At 36.6% G+C, this 23,714-nt stretch overlaps 1 protein-coding gene across 3 annotated transcripts in view; it reads left to right on the plus strand.

Moving 5' to 3' along the window:
* Window positions 1-2,291: 2,291 nt before the first annotated feature.
* Window positions 2,292-23,714, plus strand: part of LOC306857468 (kinesin-1 heavy chain-like) — a 22,527-nt gene continuing 1,104 nt past the window's right edge. Inside the window, exons 1-27 of one of the 3 annotated variants that reach the window (XM_079397428.1) lie at window positions 2,410-2,560; window positions 3,461-3,526; window positions 9,047-9,134; window positions 9,568-9,641; window positions 9,831-9,935; window positions 10,210-10,258; window positions 10,372-10,427; window positions 10,518-10,605; window positions 10,832-10,956; window positions 11,161-11,265; window positions 11,991-12,136; window positions 12,222-12,370; window positions 12,460-12,650; window positions 13,486-13,554; window positions 13,824-14,030; window positions 15,542-15,685; window positions 18,575-18,760; window positions 19,030-19,147; window positions 19,303-19,358; window positions 19,556-19,665; window positions 19,747-19,848; window positions 19,936-19,996; window positions 20,083-20,154; window positions 20,705-20,809; window positions 20,892-21,108; window positions 21,715-21,850; window positions 21,945-23,714. The exon at window positions 21,945-23,714 is cut by the window's right edge and continues 1,104 nt beyond it. In XM_079397428.1, the coding sequence (XP_079253554.1) occupies window positions 3,524-3,526; window positions 9,047-9,134; window positions 9,568-9,641; window positions 9,831-9,935; window positions 10,210-10,258; window positions 10,372-10,427; window positions 10,518-10,605; window positions 10,832-10,956; window positions 11,161-11,265; window positions 11,991-12,136; window positions 12,222-12,370; window positions 12,460-12,650; window positions 13,486-13,554; window positions 13,824-14,030; window positions 15,542-15,685; window positions 18,575-18,760; window positions 19,030-19,147; window positions 19,303-19,358; window positions 19,556-19,665; window positions 19,747-19,848; window positions 19,936-19,996; window positions 20,083-20,154; window positions 20,705-20,809; window positions 20,892-21,108; window positions 21,715-21,845 (2,757 nt within the window). In that variant the 5' untranslated portion in view covers window positions 2,410-2,560; window positions 3,461-3,523 and the 3' untranslated portion in view covers window positions 21,846-21,850; window positions 21,945-23,714. Of the gene's footprint in view, window positions 2,561-3,460; window positions 3,527-9,046; window positions 9,135-9,567; window positions 9,642-9,830; window positions 9,936-10,209; window positions 10,259-10,371; window positions 10,428-10,517; window positions 10,606-10,831; window positions 10,957-11,160; window positions 11,266-11,990; window positions 12,137-12,221; window positions 12,371-12,459; window positions 12,651-13,485; window positions 13,555-13,823; window positions 14,031-15,541; window positions 15,686-18,574; window positions 18,761-19,029; window positions 19,148-19,302; window positions 19,359-19,555; window positions 19,666-19,746; window positions 19,997-20,082; window positions 20,155-20,704; window positions 20,810-20,891; window positions 21,109-21,714; window positions 21,851-21,944 lie in introns of all 3 variants that reach the window. The other 2 variants (XM_079397427.1, XM_079397426.1) reach the window with 2 other exon arrangements.

The following is a 23,714-nucleotide window of genomic DNA, read 5'->3' on the forward strand; positions in this document are numbered from 1 at the left end:
ACATGGGTTTGGAGCATCATAATGAATAATAACGAAACAATGCCTTAAATTGTTCCTTATATAAAGCAAATTATTTCATCAGATCATCTGAATGTCACTAATTGTTTGTTTGTATTGTAGCTCTACCTTGGTATTTTCCTCGGTTTTAATTGGTCAGATTAATGAGAAAGTCCCTTAGATTGGCAACACCCAGAAAAGCCTGTTTTTTTTTTGTTTTTTTTCTGAATCCCAGCTGAGCTCTCTTTCTTTCTATTGGTCTCTCCCTCTATCTCTCTCATCCATCTGTCCATGTAAACCGGGCTGTTGAGACGTGTCGTTCCAGCTTCCTGTCGCCTGCGGTGATGTCCTGATGTTCACCAAGAGTGGCTACAGGCCGGACTGGGTCATGCAGTGTGACGACCACAGATAACAGAAACACACACACATTCCTGCAGTCTATTGAACAGACGTGTCAGAGGTTTTAGTGAAAGGACACAGAGATTGATGCATTTTATTGATCCCCTAATAGAAATTCAGGTGTAAGGAAACAAGCTGAGGATGATACTAGAAAATGGTTTTAGTCCATTGAGCTCTAAATTACAGGATCTGCTTAAAATGCTAAAAAATTATATGATGAAGAATGCCATGATACAGTCACACTACTCAAAAAGCATTGAACATGACATTGAAATGTATTTTCTTAATCATATCCTTTTATTGTTTTGCTCAATTCATCTATATGTGTGTGTGTGTATATATATAAACATACATACACATACAGTAGTACAATTCAAATGATTTTATGTTTTTAAAAGTCTCTTATGTTCACTGAGGCTGCATTTACTTGATTAAAAAGACAGTAAAAACAGGAATATTGTGAAATATTATAATTTAAAATAATTGTTTTCTATTTTAATATAAAAATGTTATTTATTCCAGTGATCAAAGCTGAATGTTCAGCATCATTACTCCAGTCTTTAGTGTCACATTATCCTTCAGAAATCATTAATATGCTGTTTTGCCGCTCAACAATGTTATCAATGTTGGAAACAGTTTTGCTGATTAATATTTTTCTAAACATTTTTGTAGAAAGTTCAAAAGAACAGCATTTATTTATTTAAAAAAAAAAAACTCTATACAATAAATATCTTCATTTTTGACCAGTTTAATGAATCCTAGCTGAATAAAAATATCAATTTCTACCAAAAAATATTCTATTTTACTTAAAAATCATCATGTTACAGAAATAAAATGGGTTGTGTTTCTTTCATGTTAACTTAATTTGTCACGGTGTTTCATTGATGTACCTCTGCCTTCTGTAAGCTAATAACTCCCAAATCTCAGCACTAATGAAATGTACTTTTTCAAAGTAGCAGCTGGTCGGGACATCTGTGACAATACAGTAGTGCAACTGAGAAACATATTTTCAACCACAAAAATGTATATATCTCAGAACTAATTGTGCACAAGCAGCAACCGCTCAGAAAACGCTGTAATTATTATCAGTATTTGCTAATGCAAGCATGGCTACTATTGCTACTCGTATAGGGATTTGAAATATTTCCATGCATGTGTCCTCCTGCCACACCCGGCCGGGTATATGTGTCCATGCAGCACTTGTGATGAGTAATTTCCACCAACGACATCTGTGGGCATGACGTTATGGTTGGCAGGAAGTCAGCATATAATACTCCCTCTTATTTTCATTCATGTGGTAATAGAACTTAACCTTATGTTCTGAATCTGGAATATTCCTTCATCAGCCACCATATACTAATAAATCAACAAGCCTATGCTTAATCAAAGTGAGTGAATCAGAGCTGATACAAGATGTTTAAATTTAACCATCCAATATCCACCAGATTTCAGCCTCCAGCTCTGCAAAAGCATCTCTGACATCACACATCCATCAGGATCCAACGGATTCCTGAATCATCCAGAATCAATGCTGCGTCTGCAAAGAATAGTGGTGTGTGTGTGTGTGTGCCCATTTTGATGGTTACTGGAATAGTATGCAGTATAAAACACTTTACAGTGTCAAAAACAGAAACAAGGAGCTCTGTTGTAGAATTTGAGACTTGATAAGAGTGCATTTGATTCATTATGGGGCAAGTTGTCACAAGAGATGCAGTGATTTTAGAATGTTTTTCTTTTTCTAGTGAATTTTGCTCAAACTTTAAAGTACTTTTTTTATGTAAATCCAGGTTGTTGCATTTTTATTCTTCTTAAGGGCTGAATTACTAAAAAATAGCGTTTGTGACAACTAGCCCCTGCTTGTTTCAGTATTTGTGTGTGTGTGTGTGTGTGTGTGTGTTGTTAGGGGGTGTGACAGGAACTGCCTCCATCCAAAACCCATTCTGTCAAAACCCACTTCCACCTAAACAGACCAAACGCACCGAGCTGAGGACGCTCCTCATTCTCCTCCTCCTCCTCCTCCTCTTCCTCACAGCTGAAGATGGCGGACCCGGCCGAGTGCACCATCAAAGTCATGTGCCGTTTTCGGCCTTTAAACGGTTCGGAGGTGACGAGGGGAGACAAATATATCCCCAAATTTCAAGGAGAGGATAATGTGGTCATCGGGGTGAGTTTATAACACGATATCATAGAAATTTCCCCCGTCCGTTTCTATTAGCATCCGCTAACCACCTGCAGACCTATCCTGACAGAAAATATCATCATTAACAACTATTTATGTGGAAACGTAATTCGTATTTCAGAATTATTTTGTGTTGGAAATGTTGTGCGTGAGGCCTTAATTCAGTAACACAACCGGTGAGGAGTTTTAAATCATCGTTAGCTCGGTGGCTAACAGTCCTCAGATGTAACGTAACTTAACGTTAATGCAGTACAATGTCAAAATGTTTGATTTTGAACTTAAATAAACAGTAGAACCTAAGCGTTTTTGGTGTAATTTAGTTTTTTATTGCACTTCGAAATGATGTTAAACGGTTGATAAGTATCCGCTAGCTCCTGTGCTAATATTAATCGGTTTGTTTTCATTTAACGTTAGAAAATGAACAGAAGCTAACTAAATATATACGTATTTCACATTTCATACTGAAATCAACGTTCATATGAGTTAAAAATGAATAAATGAAGTGAATGTAGCAGTCACTGATGTCAGTCTGTTATAATTTGGCCTACTTTAATAACATGAATGGACCATTTTTAGTCATTTATTAAGGCTTTACTGTTTTAGCTTCTATTTGGAAGAAAGAAATACATGTGTATCTTTACAGCATGAAATGAAATCAACCCACTTTCAATCATTTTGTTTATTTGTTTATGGCCTGTAGGCGTTAGACACTAGGCTATATATAATCCAAATGTTCCCACATATTAGTTTATTAAAATATGTTGTTTGTGAAGGTGTGGTTTTAAGAGTAAATGATGTTGGCCAGATATTACTAATTATTAATGGCTTGAATGCACCTCTTCTGAAGTCATTTTCATGTTTTGTTTTGGATTTGTATCTTTTCAGAGAGAAAAAAAATCTCATTAAAATGCTGACATCATTGGTTTGGTGTAACATCGGCTTCTCCTTATGGTTTGAAATTTTGCACATCCCTCATATTTTTAGTCAGTGCATCATTACTAATTTATTTACATTATGAAAATGGCTTTACATGCTAGAAATTGTAGTTATTGAATGGCAGTAAAGTATCCCCATTCTGGCTTTTTGCATATATTTAAAGTACTTGTTTGAACTCAAAATGCAGTATATCTGTTAGAGTGGAATATAGTCTTATGAGGTGTTGAGTCACGTTCTGAAGTTCCCTCATGTAGTCTATGTAGTGTACAGCTACAGAGTATTAGGCGGAGCAATTTTGTGTTTTTTCTGTCTTGCTGTGTTAAATGTTGGCCTTCATTTCTGCAGTGACACCATATTGTCTGCCCAACACTCACCCTTTTGTTTTCTAGTGTACTGGCGTGTTTTGTGTTTGTGTATTTGAGAGTTGGCCAAATGAGTTTTGTCTTCCAGCTGTTTTGAGCAAGTCAGCATCAAGCGCCAGAGCAACTATCCCGGTCTGGTGTAATGGAGCGTGCTGTGTTGGTATAATGGCTTTCAGAAGGTGGATAAGGTCATAAATTGGGCCGTAAATCTTGCTGTAACAAAGGAAAGCAAGCCTGTCTGTCCAGCGGCGCACACAAGGATCAGCATTGGGATTATGCATGTCTTATTGTGTTGATATCTGTCTCATTTCGCTATTAGTTCATAAGGGAATATGCTGTAAGTCTTGGGGTTTTGATGCCAGAAAATAGACTTTATTAAAAGAGAATAAAGCCGAGAAGTTTTCTGCAGAAAAGATCTCCAGAATGTTCTCCGTCTTCTCTTTAAATAGTTTTTCCTCAAGGTGTGTTCAGTGCATTTCAAACATATGCGCTTTTACCTTTTGTGGCTAAATTCCTTCTGTTCTTTCTCTAGAGAGAAGCGGCTCCTAGACGTGAGCCGTGTTTATAGTATGGAAAGAGGCCCCCTTTGTATTTCTACATATGTTTCCGATCTCGAGGGTCAACTCATTTCATCCATTCAGGCCTCAGACACACAGACATATGATTATAATGGAAAAATAGCTTAATACATAAGTGGTTAAATATACATTATACTTGATTAATTCATATTTTGACTAATAAAAATCTTCTACAGCCTCGGGACATTCAGCTACACAAAAACACTCTTCATGCAGTCTTGTGATTGACTCTGAAGACCTTAAAAGAAGTCATTTGAAATTCCAAAGCTGTGATGTTGTGCGTTATTAATATTTTAAATCGTCTTTGATTATGACAGACAATTTTATATATTAGTAATAATGATGGAGATGGAGAAAATGTACCATTGTACCATTTTTACAAAGAAAGAAATGTACCAAAAGTTTCTGTACCCTTAAAAGTGCTGGGTAGATGATGTTGGTATATCAGGAACAGTAAAATATATAATAATAATAATAATAAATAACTATTTATAAAACTAAAATGGTTAAAATTAGTTTTAATTAAAACAAAGCTGAAATAAATATTAGTTTTGTATAAATATAAAGGTTTAAGTGCTAAATGACTATAATAATTGTCTATAAAAAATGACTAAAACAAAATAAACTGAAAATATAAATAAAATGATTCTGAATATTAATAACTACTGTAATATGAATAATGCTATAACAACACTTATCTGCAATTCATTGTCAGGTATTTGGCTAAGATTATTGGCATAAGTGAATAAATGCACCTATTATATTATTATGTTAATAATGGTATGAAATAAATACATAATAATAAAAGATTGTCAGTACATAATGCACATTGTTTTTACAGATTGTGTAAATTACTGCTCATTATTGTCATTATGTGTGTTTGTCATTTGCTGAGATTATGTGGATATGTGCAGATACAGATCCAAGATAACTTGATTTTAGCTTTGGCCATAGAACACCAATATAAGCCTTAAAATGAGTTTTCGATGTAGGCTTGTGTTGTGGTGTATTGTTGTGTTAGAGGTTGGTCAGGTAGACTTATCTGCTTAGCTGTTTTACATTCACAGCTGTTTCCTCAACTTTCTAATCTAGTCCTGTGTAGTGTTGTCACGATACTGGAATTTCTAACTTCGATACGATACCTTGAAAAATATCGATACTCGATACCACGGAGAAAAAAACTGCCACAATATTAAGGGGGTAATTTTTTTTTAATTTAAAGATAAATGTAAGTCGAGAACATGCGGTATATTTTACATGAACAAAAAAATGTCTTGAGGTACTGCATTTGTTGATTTATTTATTAATCTTAGTTAAATGTTAATTGAAACTAACGTTTACTAATACATGTACTAATTAAAATCCAAAGTTCTATTTGTTGATATCCTCATTTGCTTCATAACCAAAATATTTCCAGATATAGGGCCCTATGGAATCCGTTTTATTTTTCCCCAAATTCAGTTTTATTTTTTTCTACATTCATTTCTTTCCATTTTAATTTTTCTGGATTCCGTTTTTTTCCGTTTGAATTTTTCTGGACTCTTTTTTTTTTAAATGGTCAAATTAAATGCTATTAATCTAAAAGCATGTCTAATTCATTAAAATCATGAAAATTATACAATTTAACATTTAATTTATTAAAAGTGTAACAAAAATGGCACGTTTAGGGCCGTATGAAATGTTTTATTTTTTTCTCACCTTATGTTTTATTGTTACCAAATTCTGTGTTTTAGCATGTCTATTATTTGAATGCATACAAACTATTTTTATTTATTCTTACAGTAGCCTTATGAAATGTGTTTTCCCCCTCAGAAATTCTGTGCTGTGTATTTCAATTTTACTGGATATCAGATGAAGGCATAAAACAATTTTAATTCATTTATATTTGAATTAATGAAAATTAAACATTTAAATTTTTTGGCAAATGAAGGGGATTTACTATTAAAATTTAAATATTTTGTGATTATTTCTTTAAAAAAAATTAACAGTAGTAGTTAGTAGTAGTATTATGTACATTCTACTAAATAATAGTAATATAGCCTATTTCTGGCACACGGTCTTTAATAGGCTGTTAAACTGAACTTTTATTTTGACGGGTTGCCGTGAATACTTCTAAAGTTCTGTGTGTGTATGATATGACGCTAGTTTTACTCAAAGTAAATGGTAAAATGCTCGTAAAGTGCCTTTCAGGTCAGTTCTGGAGATATTGTTGATGTATTTATGTCCTCATTGAGACGGCAGACGCTGAAATCACCGCGAGCGCCACATTAGTAAACACAACCGCACGTGCAGCACATTCACACAGAGACGCGCAGAACATGCAGGATTCATATTTAAATCCACTTTTGCAGCTTAATATTTACAGATACTAGTCCATATCGCGATTTGATTTAAGTGTAATGACCTACTTTTGATTAATTCATCCAAACTTTGACAAATTCCGTGACATTCCGCATTAAACTGTAAATTCCGTGTTTATGACTGGATTCCGTGCGCGTTCTCTGCATCGCGGAGATCATAGATCCCTACAGATAGCGCTCCTGCTGTGTTCTTTAACAACCAGAGCAGTCATCTTTCTATTCACTTCACTTTTGCTATTTAACCAGAGCGAAGGAGACGAGTGCGGTCATGTGTGGTGCTTGTCCACGCGCCTTTGGAGAGAAATGAAAGTGACAGCTCGGCTAGTATCGGTGTATTGATACTTCGGGAAATTAATATTGCTACCGTTCAGATATTTCAGTATCGATATTTATCGAAATATCGATATTTTTGACAACACTAGTCCTGTGTTATATTGGCATGGTGAGGAAATTTTCCATTTTGACGGTTGATAAGAAGTCAGTATGGAGTGGAGAGGTCACATCAACCAAAATCAGCCAATTAGGATCATCCCTGCTAATGAGCAGATTCATGCAGAAACTTGCTACTGTAACCTTTAAAGTTCATTCGGGGAAGAATTGGTCAGACTGATTTAAAGTGTTTTTAAGAGGTGATTCTTTAAAAGAATCAGTTCTTATGAGTCAGGCTACAATTTGTTCACTTCTCTTTGTTTTGTTTTCCTTTCTTGTCTTTTTCTTGCAGTATTTTTATCACACATTCAATGAGACCGAGATCTCATGGAGCTCAAAAAAGAAAAAAAAAGACAGTTTTTGTTATGTCATAATCTGTATGGCTCTTCTTTCAAGCTCTTGGGTATCAAATAACCCTGTTTATTTTTTATTTCCCAATGAGGCTCAGATCTCTTGGAGGAGATCTGATGTGTCTTGTGAGGGGTCTCAGCTGTATATTTGACAGGATTGTGATGATGTATTGTCTTCTGATGGGTGTCAATTAGTTGTAAGGAGGTTAGTGATCGTCTTGTGTGAATGAATGGGATGTTTACCTGGATGTAAAGGGATTACTTTACTGCTCCTGTGACAGGCTTTCTTCTGTAATCACTGCCAGTGCTCACATCACATTCTTACATCTCATGTACATGTTCATCCTGCTTATTCAAGACATTTTAAAATACCTTTAGAGAAACAGGATTTTTCCTATTTTATTGATTAATTCCAATTTAATGTTTTGCCACAATTTAGTTTTTTAGAAATCGAGGAATCACAATTTTGGATAGAAATATTACCAAACGTTTGAAGAATTAGACACTTTGACAATATGCCAATGATGACAGTAAAGAGAAAAGAACGATGCAACCGTTTGTCAGCGCACACGATTAACCGCTCACGTGTGACGCGCTCATATCACACAATGCGCTTTTGTGTTGACAAAGATGCGACGTGCGGCAGTGGAATAGGAAAAACATGCAAGAAGATGGGAGTGAACTTCTTTTAACTTGAGCGCCACGTTTTTAAAATGCCATTTCATGCAAGAGACACGAGCGCAACAGTCAAACACGTCCATGTTTACATAGAAAAAACAATGGAAAAGGAGTGCAACTGAAAAAGAACTACTACTGTATCTCTGATATTTTACGTTTGCATCATGGTGACAGGCTGAAAGCTGCTGTTCGTTGTATTTACAGAACATTTATAGTCTACTGGTGTTATACCTTCAGTCATTTTGAATTTGAATTACCTTGAGATTTATTATTATTTTTTAAGCATTTTCCTCTATTTCTGAACATACAATATGCATATAAGACAAGTTTGTGCAAGATGTGGTTTTAGCTCATGCATCTTTTGTGATTTGTTTAACATCATTTGACTTCATGTGTGCTGCACTTGGAATATAATTTTCTTTAACTAGAGGGTTAATAAAGAAAAAGTTACTTGAATCATGTTGTAGTTACATTTTCAAGTTGACTAGTTAAAAATGGTAAAAAAAATAGAGTATCGGCCAAATGTTCTGAAAAAAATCGAGATTTGAATTTTTGCCATATCGTCCAGCCCCAGTTCACTCTTAAATCTGTTTATAGCTGTACAGAGTGAGCTCATGCCTGGAGCAAGACCTCTCATAAAATGTGCTTATTGTGTTATAACAGCTGCGTTTCATGCCTGATTTACTAAGTCTGCTGTTTGTGTTAAAGGTTAGAGCCATGAAGAGAAACAAATATACAGTATATATCATTCATTCTCCGTCTCTCTCTCTCTCTTCAGGGAAAGCCGTATATGTTTGATCGGGTGTTTCAGTCTAACACTTCTCAGGAGCAGGTTTACAATGCTTGTGCTCAGAAGATTGTTAAAGGTGAGAAAGGAGTCCTCCAGGAGGCATGGCAACCAGATCACATGATTCAGGAAATGGTTATAATTGAAAAACCTCCTCTAATGTTGCCATTAAAATTTGATAATTAATAATTAATTTACAATAAGTCATTGATATTAATTAAGCATCACCAAATACCGTATTTCTTAGAGGCATTTATTCAAAGGGTAATTGCTATTATTGTTGTTATTGTCATTTTAGTTTGTATTTATTTATTAATTATTTTTATGTTGACGTTTAAAGACAAAATTGTTAAATTATTGTGAAGATTCTATTAAAAGGATGTTTGAATTGATTGAGTGAGGCAGTTGAATTGTTTTTGCCATGCATATAGCCACTGCTTCTGACATGACATTGAATCATAAATAAATACATTTATTTAAATGGTATGTTTTGTTGTGTTTGTGCCCTGCAGATGTGCTTGAGGGTTATAACGGTACAATATTTGCTTATGGACAAACCTCCTCTGGAAAAACACACACCATGGAGGTAAGAATTTATCTAGAATTAAACAAATTCCATAAAGAATTGTTTTTTGCAACAGGCAGTATGATTTTCAACGATTAGCTATTTTACTGATTCTGTTTTCTTCTCATGGTTTTTGCCAATCATATTTACTGTACTGTAAATCATCACACATCACCACAACGAATGAATGTTTGATATGTGATTGTTTAGGGGAACCTGCACGATCCAGATGGCATGGGCATTATTCCTCGAATCGTCCAGGATATATTCAACTACATTTACTCCATGGATGAAAACCTGGAATTCCATATCAAGGTTTGAAATGCACAACAAATCAGGGCTAATTATTCACTGGGTTCCCACTGACATTTTCAGACTTAGAAATTTAAAGGACAAAAGTAGGAAGCTTGGAGATGTGTGTGTGTGTATTATATGAGTAATATTTCACAATAATAAAATAAATGCAGCCTTGGTAAGGCTTTTTTATTAAAAATATTGAAACGTTCTTTACTGAGCCCAAACTTTCGAACAATAGTGTAATAATTTAAGACTGCTGGTCATAAAACTTAGAGCTCTTTTGCATTGGCAGGTCTCCTATTTTGAGATTTACCTGGACAAGATCAGGGATTTGCTGGATGGTATGTATGACTAAATGTGATGCAGATTCTTTTTGCATTGTTTTTTTTATATTAGAGATTGTGTAATTTTAGTGTAGTCTTCTGTCGTATTAAAATCAGAATTTTTCTTCCAGTATCTAAGACCAACCTGTCTGTACATGAAGACAAGAACAGAGTTCCTTACGTAAAGGTGAGGCTGTGTTTTAGTAATTAACTGTGCATGTATTAGTGAAGGAGTGGTTCACAGGTTTTCCCTATCTATCTCTTTCTCCATCTGCAGGGTTGTACTGAACGGTTTGTGTGTAGCCCGGATGAAGTGATGGACACCATTGATGAAGGCAAATCCAACAGACATGTGGCTGTCACAAGTAAGCCCATGCAAATCAGTCAGACACACTGCATAGCTGTTTTTAGCAGGCTGAACTTTTCCACACCTGTTGCTCTCGGAGTTATATTTGTGAGAGTAGTTTCAAGGCCTTCTTTCTTATGACTTCTTTTGAGATGTTTATACAATCAAAAGAGTGTCTTGTTGTGTGCATGTTGTTAAAGTTGTGTGGAAATGAAAACTCGTATTTTCTCTGTGGTGTGTGTCAGACATGAACGAGCACAGCTCCAGGAGTCACAGTATCTTCCTGATAAACGTCAAGCAAGAGAACACACAGACAGAGCAGAAACTGAGCGGGAAACTCTACCTGGTGGATTTAGCAGGAAGCGAGAAGGTAATATTTCTGCTTCTGTTTTTTCACTTCCTTTTTCCAGCCTTCACATGTTCTGCTTCTATTTTAAACCCATTCACAGACATTAGTTATTCTCAGCTGGTTTCACTTCAGGACCCATAATAGTATTTGTGATTTGATTAGTTCCTTATTCATGTTAGCTTCATTTGTGGCAGCACTGGCTCTGATTTGATGTTTTGAATGCAGGTCAGTAAAACCGGAGCAGAGGGTTCGGTGTTGGATGAAGCCAAAAACATTAACAAATCTCTCTCCTCTCTGGGCAACGTCATCTCCGCTCTGGCTGAAGGAACGGTAAGTGTGATGCACCCGAGTTGTACAATTCACCGCCCTGCATCATATTTGCTGAATGAAATCCAGTGCTTGTTTCTTACTAATTTTGAGGTGCTGATTCCAATAATAGAGTCTGTTTTTCTCGAACATGTCACTTTCTTACAAAATGTTATGTGCTTTTCACAACCAACTGTAAGGTGAAGAAGTCTCGTAGTATCCCTTAATCACCAGATAAACTGCCACAAATACATAATTTTGAGCCAAATTACAACTGTTTGTTCAGTTTTTAGCTGATTTTTACATGTATTACTGATTCTGGAGATAATATTTTATGCCTTATCCTGATTTCAAGGTTAGAATTATGGAAGAGAATGCAAATATTACCCAGATTTTTCTGCTGCATCTGTGGGTGTTTTAACGCATTCAAACAGCAACAGAAAATTTCAGCTTAAAAAGATCTTATTTATAAACTTGTATATGAAAAGTTGACATTGACATTAAATAGAGTGTTAAATATTTTTTTTATTCTGATAAGTGCATTAAAGCTGATACATGTTTATAAATTAAAAATAATTTTATAGAAAAAAAAAACTGTACATAGAATGTACACATACATTTTTTTTATTTATTTATTGATTTTTATCACCAAATTTGATCATATTGGGCCTTTTTTTGGAATTCAGCAGAAAGTGTTTGATTTTTCATGGATGGAAGGGTAATGAATGAATATTTATTTCCCCCGCCAGACATACATTCCCTACAGAGACAGTAAGATGACGAGGATCTTGCAGGACTCTCTGGGTGGAAACTGCAGGACCACTATAGTGATCTGCTGCTCTCCATCCTCCTTCAATGAGGCCGAGACCAAAACTACGCTCATGTTCGGACAGAGGTGATGAGATATACACACACTGAGAGTTTTAACGAAACGTTTATTTTGAGCACCAAGTAATTTTTGTTTTCTTTACTGTTTTCAGAGCAAAGACCATCAAGAACACAGTCTCTGTGAACGTGGAGCTGACAGCCGAGCAGTGGAAGAAGAAATACGAGAAGGAGAAAGAGAAGAACAAGACGCTAAAGAACACCATCACCTGGCTGGAGAACGAACTCAACCGCTGGAGGAACGGTACTGTAATGACACACATGCGTTATACTCATTCAGCTGTATTCAATGATAATTGCACGGAACTGTATTGTTGTTTTGTGTGTTTTTAGGTGAGAGCGTTCCCACTGAGGAGCAGTACGATAAGGAGAAGGCAAACGCTGATGTTCTAGCCCTGGATAATGTGATGAATAATGATAAATTCACCTCGTCTCCCAGCGTGCCCGGCCTTAAATTCACTGACGCTGAGCGTGAGAAGTGTGAGGCTGAATTGGGCAAACTCTACAAACAGCTTGATGACAAGGTGAGATGAACTGCTGATCTTAAATGAACGAAGCTTTTGGACATTTGCTTTTGGCATTAATGGCCATTTTTGAGATTTTTCGCATCAGTCAATAATTGTGTTCTTATGCAGTTGATTAACTAAAGTTAGTATCTTCAAGACCAATAGTATCTTGTCTGAAATGAGTGTTATTTTAGCGCCCCCCCCCATATTGTTTGCTCCAGTGAAATTATTACATAGAAATGTACAGTATATAGTATTTTAATTTTAGATTTTTAGTTTTAATTAGCACTTTTTATTCACCAAGGATGTTTTAAATTGATCAAATGTGACAGTAAATACACTTATAATGTTATAAAAGTTTTCTATTTCTATTAAATGCTGTCCTTTTGATCTTTCTATTCATCAAAGAATCCTGGCGAAAAAATATATCACAGTTTCCACAAAAATATTAAGCAGCACATCTGTTTTCGACATTAATAATAATCAGAAAGCAAATGAGCATATTCTAATTATTCCTCAAGGACCATGTGACACTGAAGACTGGAGTAATGATGCTGAAAATTCAGCTTGGCATTTAATGGAATATATTAAATTTTAAGATCTCTTCAAATAGAAAGCAGGAAATTGTATATTTTGATGATATATCTTATTATATCTATTAATATTACTGTAGTTTTTATCAAATGGATGCAGCCTTGGTGGGTATTGGAAACTGACCCCAGGCTTTTAGCTGTTGAAGTGCATAATTGGTAATAACAGAACAATAAGTTCTGTTGTAAAATAAAGATGTATTTCAAGACTCATTAATTACATTAATTCTATGTTTCTCTCACTCTCTGCTGTCTGCTTTTAGGATGATGAGATAAATCAGCAGTCTCAGCTGGCTGAGAAACTCAAACAGCAGATGCTGGATCAGGAAGAGGTGAGACCTAAACACGCACCACACATCAGATTTACATTATTTCCCATAAGTAAGAACAGTGTCCTGTCTCCTAGGTTGCTGTGAATTATCTAGAGACTAAAAACTCAGGAGTTGGCGTTTGCTCTTTGCCATTAAAAGCTATAAATAATAAATAACGTTCTGGCCTAGTGCACATGCTCCTTTTATGTTGAGTTCCCATCACTTTCCCCTCTTCTTTCTCCTCAATAATTTGACACTAATGACCCAATACAAAAATCTTTGTGTTGTAGCTGCTGGCCTTAACGCGAAGGGACCATGACAACCTGCAGGCGGAGCTCACCCGTCTTCAGATGGAGAACGATGCGTCTAAAGAGGAGGTGAAGGAGGTGCTGCAGGCCCTGGAGGAGCTTGCAGTTAACTATGATCAGAAGAGTCAGGAGGTGGAGGACAAGACCAAGGAGTTTGAAGCCCTGAATGAAGAGCTCAACCAGAAATCTGTGAGGAGAAACTAGTCATTAAAAACACCATTTTAGAGCCCTGCACGGGCCTCAAATTTAGGCCCTAGCCCGGCCCTGGCCCGAGACGCTCAGGCCCTAGCCCGGCCCACGTCCGACAGCTTATCAGAGTTACCGGCCCGAGCCCCCCCCCCCCCCCCCCCTCCTAAAACAGTTTATACTACTGTTTCGGCTATTAAAATAGTTCAGTTTTGTGTGTAATGGCAAAATTATTATATATATATATATATATTTTTTTTTTTTTATTAAGTTAATTTAGAAAAATGTTTGGAGCATTTTTGTTCGTTAAATAGCCTATAATTATTATTTTTTTTTTTACGTAACGACCAAGCGGCCAGCGGCATGAGCTGATCATAGCCTATGTTTGATAAATTTAGCCTTCTCATATCATCACGACTTGCCTAAAATAAAATCTATAGATATACTAAAAGAGTTGAAGCATATAACAATGTAAACGTTAAACCTGCGCTATAATAATAATGTGCGCTAGCCTATATCTAAGTTTGTGCGGAGAGTGGAAGCTAAAGCGCGCTCTGCAGGACACTGGTGCGCAAACACATGGATTGTTTTCAGTTGAAACTAATTAAAATAGCCTACACCGTCATTTATTTAGTTTTTTCCTGATAAAGGTAAGAGTAATACATCATTCGGAACTGTAAAGGGTCTACTTGTATTTGTGTGCACTCACAATACCAACAAAATGTAGTTCTTTTATAAAACAATGAAAACAAACATGATGCGCTTCTGCCGTCTTGAACAGGAGCTCTTCACAAAAATGAACCGAAGCTGAGCGAATACATGCCTCACAGACATGATAAATATTTCTATAGAAAGCTTTAAATTATTACTTAACGAAATAAACAAATCGAAAACAAAAACTCTTATTATAATCTTAATCATAATCAATAAAGATGCATTTCTCTCTAAAGGCGCTCCTAATGAGGAGACGGCGAGTCAGGATCAGCAACTTCATCCCTGCGACACGGACTCAGAAAACAGTTTATTAGTAAATAATTCAAATATCTCCTTACTATTTCCCGCAGACACATTCATGGTTTGCTGGGGTTTTGCAGCAAGCTTTAGCCTATTGCGTGCATTTGAACGCAGAACTATTGAGCTGCGCTGAAGTCATTTGCGCACCTTCTGCTGCTGCAGGACACTAAACACCATCGAGCTGCTCTCAGTCACGGCACGGTCTTGTGTTGGCGCGGCAATTTCATCACTAATCAATGGATGTCTACAATATAAAAAGGAGAAACCCAAAACAGGCCCGAGGCCCGGCCCCGTCTGAACTATGACGTGAAAATTGGCCCGAAGCCCGGCTCTAGAGGCATAAAGTCGGGGCCCATCGGGCCCGGGCCGAAATGCAGGGCTCTACACCATTTTCTTCACTATTGTTTAATTCACTTTCACCGAAATGTTGTAATTTACTTTTGCTATTATAGATATTGATATAGATATTGGTTGCTGATCTGAGCTGTCTATTGTTGCAGAGCGTTCTTGCATCTATCGACTCTGAGCTGCAGAAACTGAAGGAAATGACCAACCATCAGAAGAAGAGAGTCACTGAGATGATGTCATCACTGCTTAAAGACCTGGCAGAGATTGGCATCGCCGTTGGCAGCAATGACATTAAGGTAAAAAGGCAAAAAAAACTAAGTTACTGCATTAGCCTCTATTTCGCTTTTTTGTATATATATATTAATATATTAATTATATTATATAGGTGCATCTCAGAAAATTAGAATATGAATATGGTGGAACTTTTCTTGTAACTTGTTTCAAAAAGTGAAACTTTCATATATTTTAGATTCATTGCATGTAAAGTAAAACACTTCAAAAGTGTTTTTGTTTTAATTTTGATTATTAGTTTACAGCTCATGAAAGTCAAAAATCGGTATCTCAAAATATTACAATATTTACATTTGAGTTTCAATAAATGACCATCCCTACAGTATAAATTCTGGGTATCTGTTCTTTAAAACCACAATAATTGGGAAGACTGCTGACTTGGCAATGATCCAGAAGACGAACACTGACACCCTCAAAGAGGGTAAGTCACAGAGGGTCATTACTGAAAGGTGTGGCTGTTTACAGAGTGCTGTATCAAAGCATATTAAATGCAAAGTTGACTGGAAGGAAGAAATTGGGTAGGAAAAGGTGCACAAGCAACAGGGATGACCGCAAGCTTGAGAATACTGTCGAGCAAAGCTGATTCAAACACTTGTGAGAGCTTCACAAGGAGTGGATTGAAGCTGGAGTCAGTGCATCAAGAGTCACCACGCTCAGACGGCTTCAGGAAAAGGGCTACCAAGCCACATTGTCAGAAGCGTCTTACCTGGGCTAAGAAGAAAAAGAACTGGACTGTTGCTCAGTGGTCCAAAGTCCTCTTTTCATATAGAAGTAAATTTTGCTTTTCATTTGGAAATCAAGGAATCCAAGCTGCTTGAAGTCCAGTGTGAAGTTTCTGAAGTCAGTGATGATTTGGGGTGCCGTGACGTCTGCTGGTGTTGGTCCATTGTGTTTTATCAAGTTCAAAGTCAATGCAGCCGTCCTCCAGGAGATTTTAGAGCACTTTATGCTTCCATCTGCTGACAAGCTTTATGGAGATGCTGCTTTCCTTTTCCAGCAGGACTTGCCCACAGTGCCAAAACCACTTCCAAGTGGTTTGCTGGCCATGATATTACTGAGCTTGTTTGGCCAGCCAACATGCCTGACCTGAATCCCATATGGAATCTGTGGGATATTTTCAAGAGAAAGATGAGAAACAGACGATCCAACAATACAGACGAGCTGAAGGCTCAATAGTGCCTGAGCAGAGCCACAGGCTGATCGCTTCCATGCCAGTCCTCACTGATGCTGGAGTTTGTGCTAAAGGAGCCCTGACCAAGTCTTGAGTGCATAAATCAACATACTTTAAAGAACTTGAACTTTTCTGCTTTGAAAATCCTTTTTTTGATTGATCTTAAGAAATATTCTAATATTTTTAGATACAGATTTTTGACTTTCATGAGCTGTAAGGTCTAATCATCAAAATTAAAACAAAAAAAAACTTTTGAAGTGTTTTATATGTAATGAATCTAAAGTATATGATAGTTTCACTTTTTGAAATAAGTTACAAGAAAAAATGAACTTTTTCACCATATTCTAATTTTCTGAGATGCACCTGTATATCTATTAGTGCTGTCAATCAAAACAATTTTAAACTAATTAATCACACATTTTTCTGATATTAATCGCAACTAAGCCCATCTAATATTAAAGTTTTTAAATCTACTTTTATATTGCAATTTCACATTCAATCTTCAATTTAAAGTACAAACAACATAAAGACAGAATATATATTTTTTATTTGTTTAATGGCACCTTTTTTTGTTATGACTGAAGGCCCAGTATCACTGATACCAATACTGATTTCTTTATAAAATTGCCCCCCCTCCAATATTTACCTATTGACGATAGCCATTCAACGTTACAGTATAAATGAGAGATATCAATTTTAACATTTATTAGACTTTAAAAAAATAACTTCAAATTTAAGTGAACTTGAAACAATCTTCACATAAACCATTATAATAAATGTCATATTTACCTGTGCCCTTCAGCAGAAATATACAGAAATCGAAATGATCAAACACTGAATACTAAATTAAATATAGATGAATACTTGCAGCTATAAAAGTCATTTTTTCCTTTTTATTTTTAAATAATTTTTTGCCATTAATAGCTATCACATCCGCTGCTTATTAGGTTATTTTGGCTGCTATTTCTTTAGGAGTTGCTGCTTTTTTTTACCATTTCTGAGACACTTTAGGTCATAAAGTCTCTATTAATGAGATGACGAGTTGAATCGGGTGTGTTAGATGAGGGAGACAGTGCTAGGATGCTCCAGGACAGTTTTGAAAACCATTTCAGAGACATGTTCTTAAATGTTACTCATAAAATATATTACATGCACGCACAGTATTATGGCAGCTTTAATCACCTTTTTGGTAACATCATGACTTAACTGACCATGACATTGCATGCACATAGTTTATTTTGCGCTTTGATATGAAATGATGCAGGCTACTACAGCGTGCACCGGTACCTTTGTGCGTGCAATAGAAGAGCACGCACTGCGAGCACAGCTCGTTTGACTCACGCCTGCCGCTGAAGTGGAGTGCGCGTCTGAAATGTCTCCTGTTTGATGTGGTCGTAAAGATGTTCTGCGAATGAATAAATGCACTTCTTGTCAAGAGAAAAAGTGACAGAAACAGCAGTTGTGAGTGGGGTGGCCAACCCTAGCTCCGCCCTTGTTAATTGCGTTAAATATTGCGTTAAACTGGAAAAATTTATTGCCTGCGTTTACGTGCTAATTTTGACACCACAAAAAAAATAAATAATTATATATAAAGTTTTTTTTTTTTCCTTTAATATTTTGTCACTTGATCTTTGCTTTATATTTTCCTCTTTCTTTAACTATTCACCCTCCTCTCTAACCTCAATTATTTCTTTCTTTTTCTGTCTGTGTTTTGTCTCTGCAGCATGAGGGTGGAGGTCTCATTGATGAAGAGTTCACAGTGGCTCGTCTGTACATCAGTAAGATGAAATCAGAGGTGAAGACTCTGGTGAAGCGCAGCAAACAGCTGGAAAGCGCTCAAGCCGAGAGCAACAAGAAGATGGATGAGAACGAGAAAGAGCTCGCAGCCTGTCAAATCCGTATCTCTCAGGTAAATGGAAGAACAAGATGACTTCATCCAAAAATGAAAATTGTCACTCGCTCTTACATCATTTCTAACTTGTTTTAGTATATTTTACTGAACATAAAAGAGCATTTACACAGCTCTTCGCCTTGTAAAACCAGTCTTATGGTTATTAGATCATTAATGTATGACTGTAGCTAAATGGAAACACCACATGCTCTCCATTACAACACTAGCATGGCATTTACAGGAAGCTTTAAAAAGATCCTGAGATTTATCTCTGTGTTTGTCTACAGTATGAAGCAAAGATAAAGTCCCTGACAGAGTATCTACAAAACATCGAACAGAAGAAGAGACAGCTAGAGGAGAACGTCGACTCTCTCAATGAGGAACTGGTCAAACTCAGTGCACAGGGTACAAATACACACACATGCTTTTCTTTCCTCTCATAAATGCATTTTAATGCCCATATAAAACTGTGGCCCAGACCAACCAACTTTTACTGCCCTCTTGTGGTGAGACTGCATTGGGTGTGAAAGAAGTTGTGAAGTTTATTTTCCCTTGTGCAGAGAAAGTTCATGCCATGGAGAAGGAGAATGAGATACAAAGTGCTACTGAAGTCAAGGTAAGCATTTTATAACAACATAAACATTTTTGGTTAATCATTTTTAGTGAGTTTTGCTCTTAAAATGTACCATTTATATTTTCTGTAGTTCATCATTCAGATTGCAAGATTCAGAAAGGGGGCTTTTGAGAGAGGTTTCATTTATTTTAAAAGAGAGTTTGTAATTCATAGTTGTTTTTCTATTCGTGATTGGACAGGTTGCAGTTGAGGAGCAGATTCAGAACCACAGAGAAGCTCATCAGAAACAGCTGAGCAGCCTGAGAGACGAGCTGGAGAACAAGGAGAAACTCATCACTGAACTGCAGGAGTAAGATATACATACACATATTCAGGCAGTGAATCAAGGACACATGGGCTCATTTTTCCTCTCTTTGTTTTCTGTCTGCAGTCTGAACCAGAAGATCATGTTGGAGCAAGAGCGCTTGAAGGTGGAGCACGAGAAACTCAAAACCACTGACCAGGAGAAGGGCCGCAAACTGCACGAGCTCACGTACAACACTCAAAGAACATTCAGAGATTTGAATAGTGTATGCAAAAAAAACTGGTCTGGTATGCTAATGCTAAAATATGTTTACAGGGTGATGCAGGACAGAAGGGAACAGGCCAGACAGGATCTCAAAGGCCTGGAGGAGACAGTGGTAGGTCATTTTGTTCAGTGCATGAGAGAGGTTTCTTGCATCTTCATATGCATGTGTGCACGCTCTGATTTCTCTCTTCTCCTCAGGCCAAAGAGCTGCAGACTCTTCATAACCTGAGGAAACTCTTTGTTCAGGATCTGGCCACACGGGTGAAGAAGGTACAGCCATTGTGTACACATTCTTCTCTTAAGTACTTCAGATAATGAAATGGTTTCAATGTGTATATTTTTATATTTTTATTTTTTATTTTAATGACAAACCCTAAGCTATGGTTACTATTAAAAGCTAAACATTTAAATTGGTTTTATAAGTTCTTGTGTATAGCTGTCTTTAAAAAAAAAAAAAAAATACACCTTTTAAATTTCTGTTTAAGCTTATACCTTTTATTTATTTATTATTGTTATATATTAATTCTTAAATAATTTTATGAATAATTTTAACTTTTTTTGTTTGTTTTTATTACTGTTATTATTAGTTAATTACTAATTCATTCAAAATGTCATTATTACTATTATTAATTATTATTATTAATATTGTCATTATTTTATTGATTCCCTTACTTTTTATTTTTTATCTTTTATTCCTTTTTTCTTTTTGGCTAGTAGTCTTTAGTTTGCCTTCAAAACTAATAGACATCATAAAACTCTGTTGTGATTTTATCGACCACTCTCAGACATGCTTGAATTATGCATTAATATATTTTTCCAGAGCGCTGAGATGGACTCAGATGACACCGGCGGGAGTGCGGCGCAAAAACAGAAGATCTCATTCCTTGAGAACAACCTCGAGCAGCTCACTAAAGTGCACAAGCAGGTAAACACACTCAAAACATCAGATACCCTGGGCATACTCTCAAAACACAGACTCACTGTGTCATGTTTGTCCTTTTGTCCAGCTGGTGCGTGATAACGCTGACCTGCGCTGTGAGCTGCCCAAGCTGGAGAAGCGCCTGCGGGCGACGGCGGAGCGCGTGAAGGCTCTGGAGTCTGCGCTCAAAGAGGCCAAAGAGAACGCAGCCCGTGATCGCAAACGCTACCAACAGGAGGTGGACCGCATCAAAGAGGCCGTCAGAGCCAAGAACATGGCCCGCAGAGGGCACTCGGCACAGATCGGTTAGCTCTCTCACACACACTTTTAAAAAAAGTGCTGTTATTAGATTCAGCCAAGTGCTTACGGAAGGCACGTTTCTTTTGACATTTCGACTTGGCCTGAAGAGATTATACTATAACAGAGGAACACTGAAAGTTTTTAAATGCTACAAAGATGTTACTCACTCACTTTTTTAGGGATTTTAATAAATGATTAATCATGGTGCATCTCGTGATTTCTTTGATTTTAACACAAATAATGGCCAGTTTTGAAGCTTTTCAGTTTGTTGTCATCTTTTAAAACAACGTTTAGGTATTAAACAACTGGGCATCTTAAATGAAACTACTAATAATCACACATTATCAGACTTTTAAAGTTAAATTATTAAACCTGTTTGATTTCCTAAATGGAATCATAGTCTAAAGCTAAAAAATTTGAGTCTGTGACCATGATAAACTAGGCAAATTTCTGTGAAAAACTGCCAAGCCCAACTCTGACTGCCCAAAACCTGCAGACTAGCATTGATTTGTCCAGTTTGTTTTGATTGATCGATTTAGTAGACCAATTTAGTAAACAATCAAAAGTTGTTTTTTGGCTTGACTAACTAGTCATATTTCCTCCTTCCACAGCCAAGCCAATCAGACCCGGTCAGCCCCCTGTCGCCTCTCCCACCCACCCCAATGTCAACCGCTCAGGGGCGGGGCTCTTCCAGAACAACCAATCAGTGGGCATCCGTGGTGGAGGTGTAGTCAAACAGTAAAATAAGTGAGTGCATGCTGCAAAATACTCATCACATTATGCAGGTAAAATGGGAAACCTTTTTCACCTTCTGTCTCTCTCTTTTTCTCACTCTTTCCAGCTGTTGAATGCTGAATTTAACCCCAGTAGCCCCAGCTGAAGCTGATATCATCCCAAAAAGCTAAACAGGCATTCCACAGCACGGGAGGGTTCAATACTATACAAATGAAAATGAATATAAGTATATATGTGTATGAAACATGAAATACTATCCCTGTCTGGGCTGTACAGATTTTCCTCCATTCTTATCGCTTATATCTTCCCTTTAAAAATATAAAGAAAACTAAAAAAAAAAGACAGGCTTTTTGCACCAGTGGACACGTGTGTAACTAGCGTCTATATCTTCACTCTTGCACAGTAGGTTTCTGCTCACATCCTGCTCTCCACATCCCTCACTGTGCCAAGTTGAATGTATTACAAAAGAAAAAAAGGCAGAAATGAATGAAAAATAGAAAAAAGGAACAACTAAAAAAAAACTTACTAGCTGCATTTTCAGTCTTATGTACGTTCACATTTTGGGTTTGTTTAGAGAGTTAGCTCGTTCTCTCTTGCTTTGAGTAGTTTCTATTGAACATTTCACCTAAATACGCAAGTTAACACTACAGTTGAACTATGTATATATATGAACCATTGAACTAGTTTTTGAAATGATGGACATGTTCAGAAGAAAGATTTAAATTATGATGTAAGGGTCGTCTGAAAGTAGACAAATGAGATGCAGTTCCATGAAATGAGAACGAAAAGGCTGCTTAATGTTGATGCACCTGAGCTGCAGGTATATTTAACGCACTGTACGAACACATAACGAGTAATCATTGTTACAGCATAAAGACCTGTGTGTGTATGTCACAGCCTGAGGTCTTAGATGAGTTGTAGCTAGGTTAAAAATCAATAATACTAATGTCATGTGCTCATTTCAATATTTAACTTCAGTTTTCACTGTTTAAGCAGGTAGAGTTTGCCGTATCAATGCTGCTCCGTAGCTCAATCACTACAAATCATCAATAATCATGTGTGGGGATTTTTCCTCTTAGTTATACTTACAATATTCCCCGGCAGGATTGCTGTTATGGTATGCAGGGATCCTATCTTTTAATTTTAGAGATTGTTGGCCCAACAATGAACACTTACCTTATGGTTTATTCATTCACATGTCATTAACCAAACCTGTTAGACTTTCCTTTCATCCTACACTAAAGGATATCAGATTGTTTATACTGATTTTTTGAAGATAAAATGCACAGGCATGGACAATTTCAAGCTCCAGAATGTCAAAAAATACCATGGAGAGATTTGATTCCACATCTTCTGAAGTCAAACTGGAAATTTAAGTCATTATTCACTTCTGATCTAGCACTCCGTGGCTCTAAAATCTCATTTGCTTTGACATTCGATTGAGACGTAATGGCATTTGGCGTCATTAACATCAAACCTGCCACAACATGCATTATATGAGCAAATGAGATCTTCATAGGTTGTCATATTTTCAAGGGTGCTCTGTTTTTGGAGCTCCTTTTAATTACTTGTTTTCATTTGACAGAAAAGCTCAATTTCTTAGGGTTTGGGACTGCATGAGAGTGAGTAAATGATGACAAAAGATTCATTTTTGGGTGTGTTAAGGGATTCTTGAATGTGGAAATGATCACCCGCCCTTGTCCCCTTTAGAGGCACCCTCTTAATGGTTAATTTTACACTTTGTATAGTGTCATTTTGTCGTTTTGTTGGAGTGAGGTTTGTGCAATGGTCAGACAGCCATTGAAGTCACAGTATTCCTCCACTCCTGAGTTTTTACCTTTTGATTTGACTTGTGCTTTGGAACAGTTTAGTCCAT

The sequence above is a fragment of the Barbus barbus genome (genome assembly GCF_936440315.1).
Source record: "Barbus barbus genome assembly, chromosome: 38".
Lineage (NCBI taxonomy): Eukaryota > Metazoa > Chordata > Actinopteri > Cypriniformes > Cyprinidae > Barbus > Barbus barbus.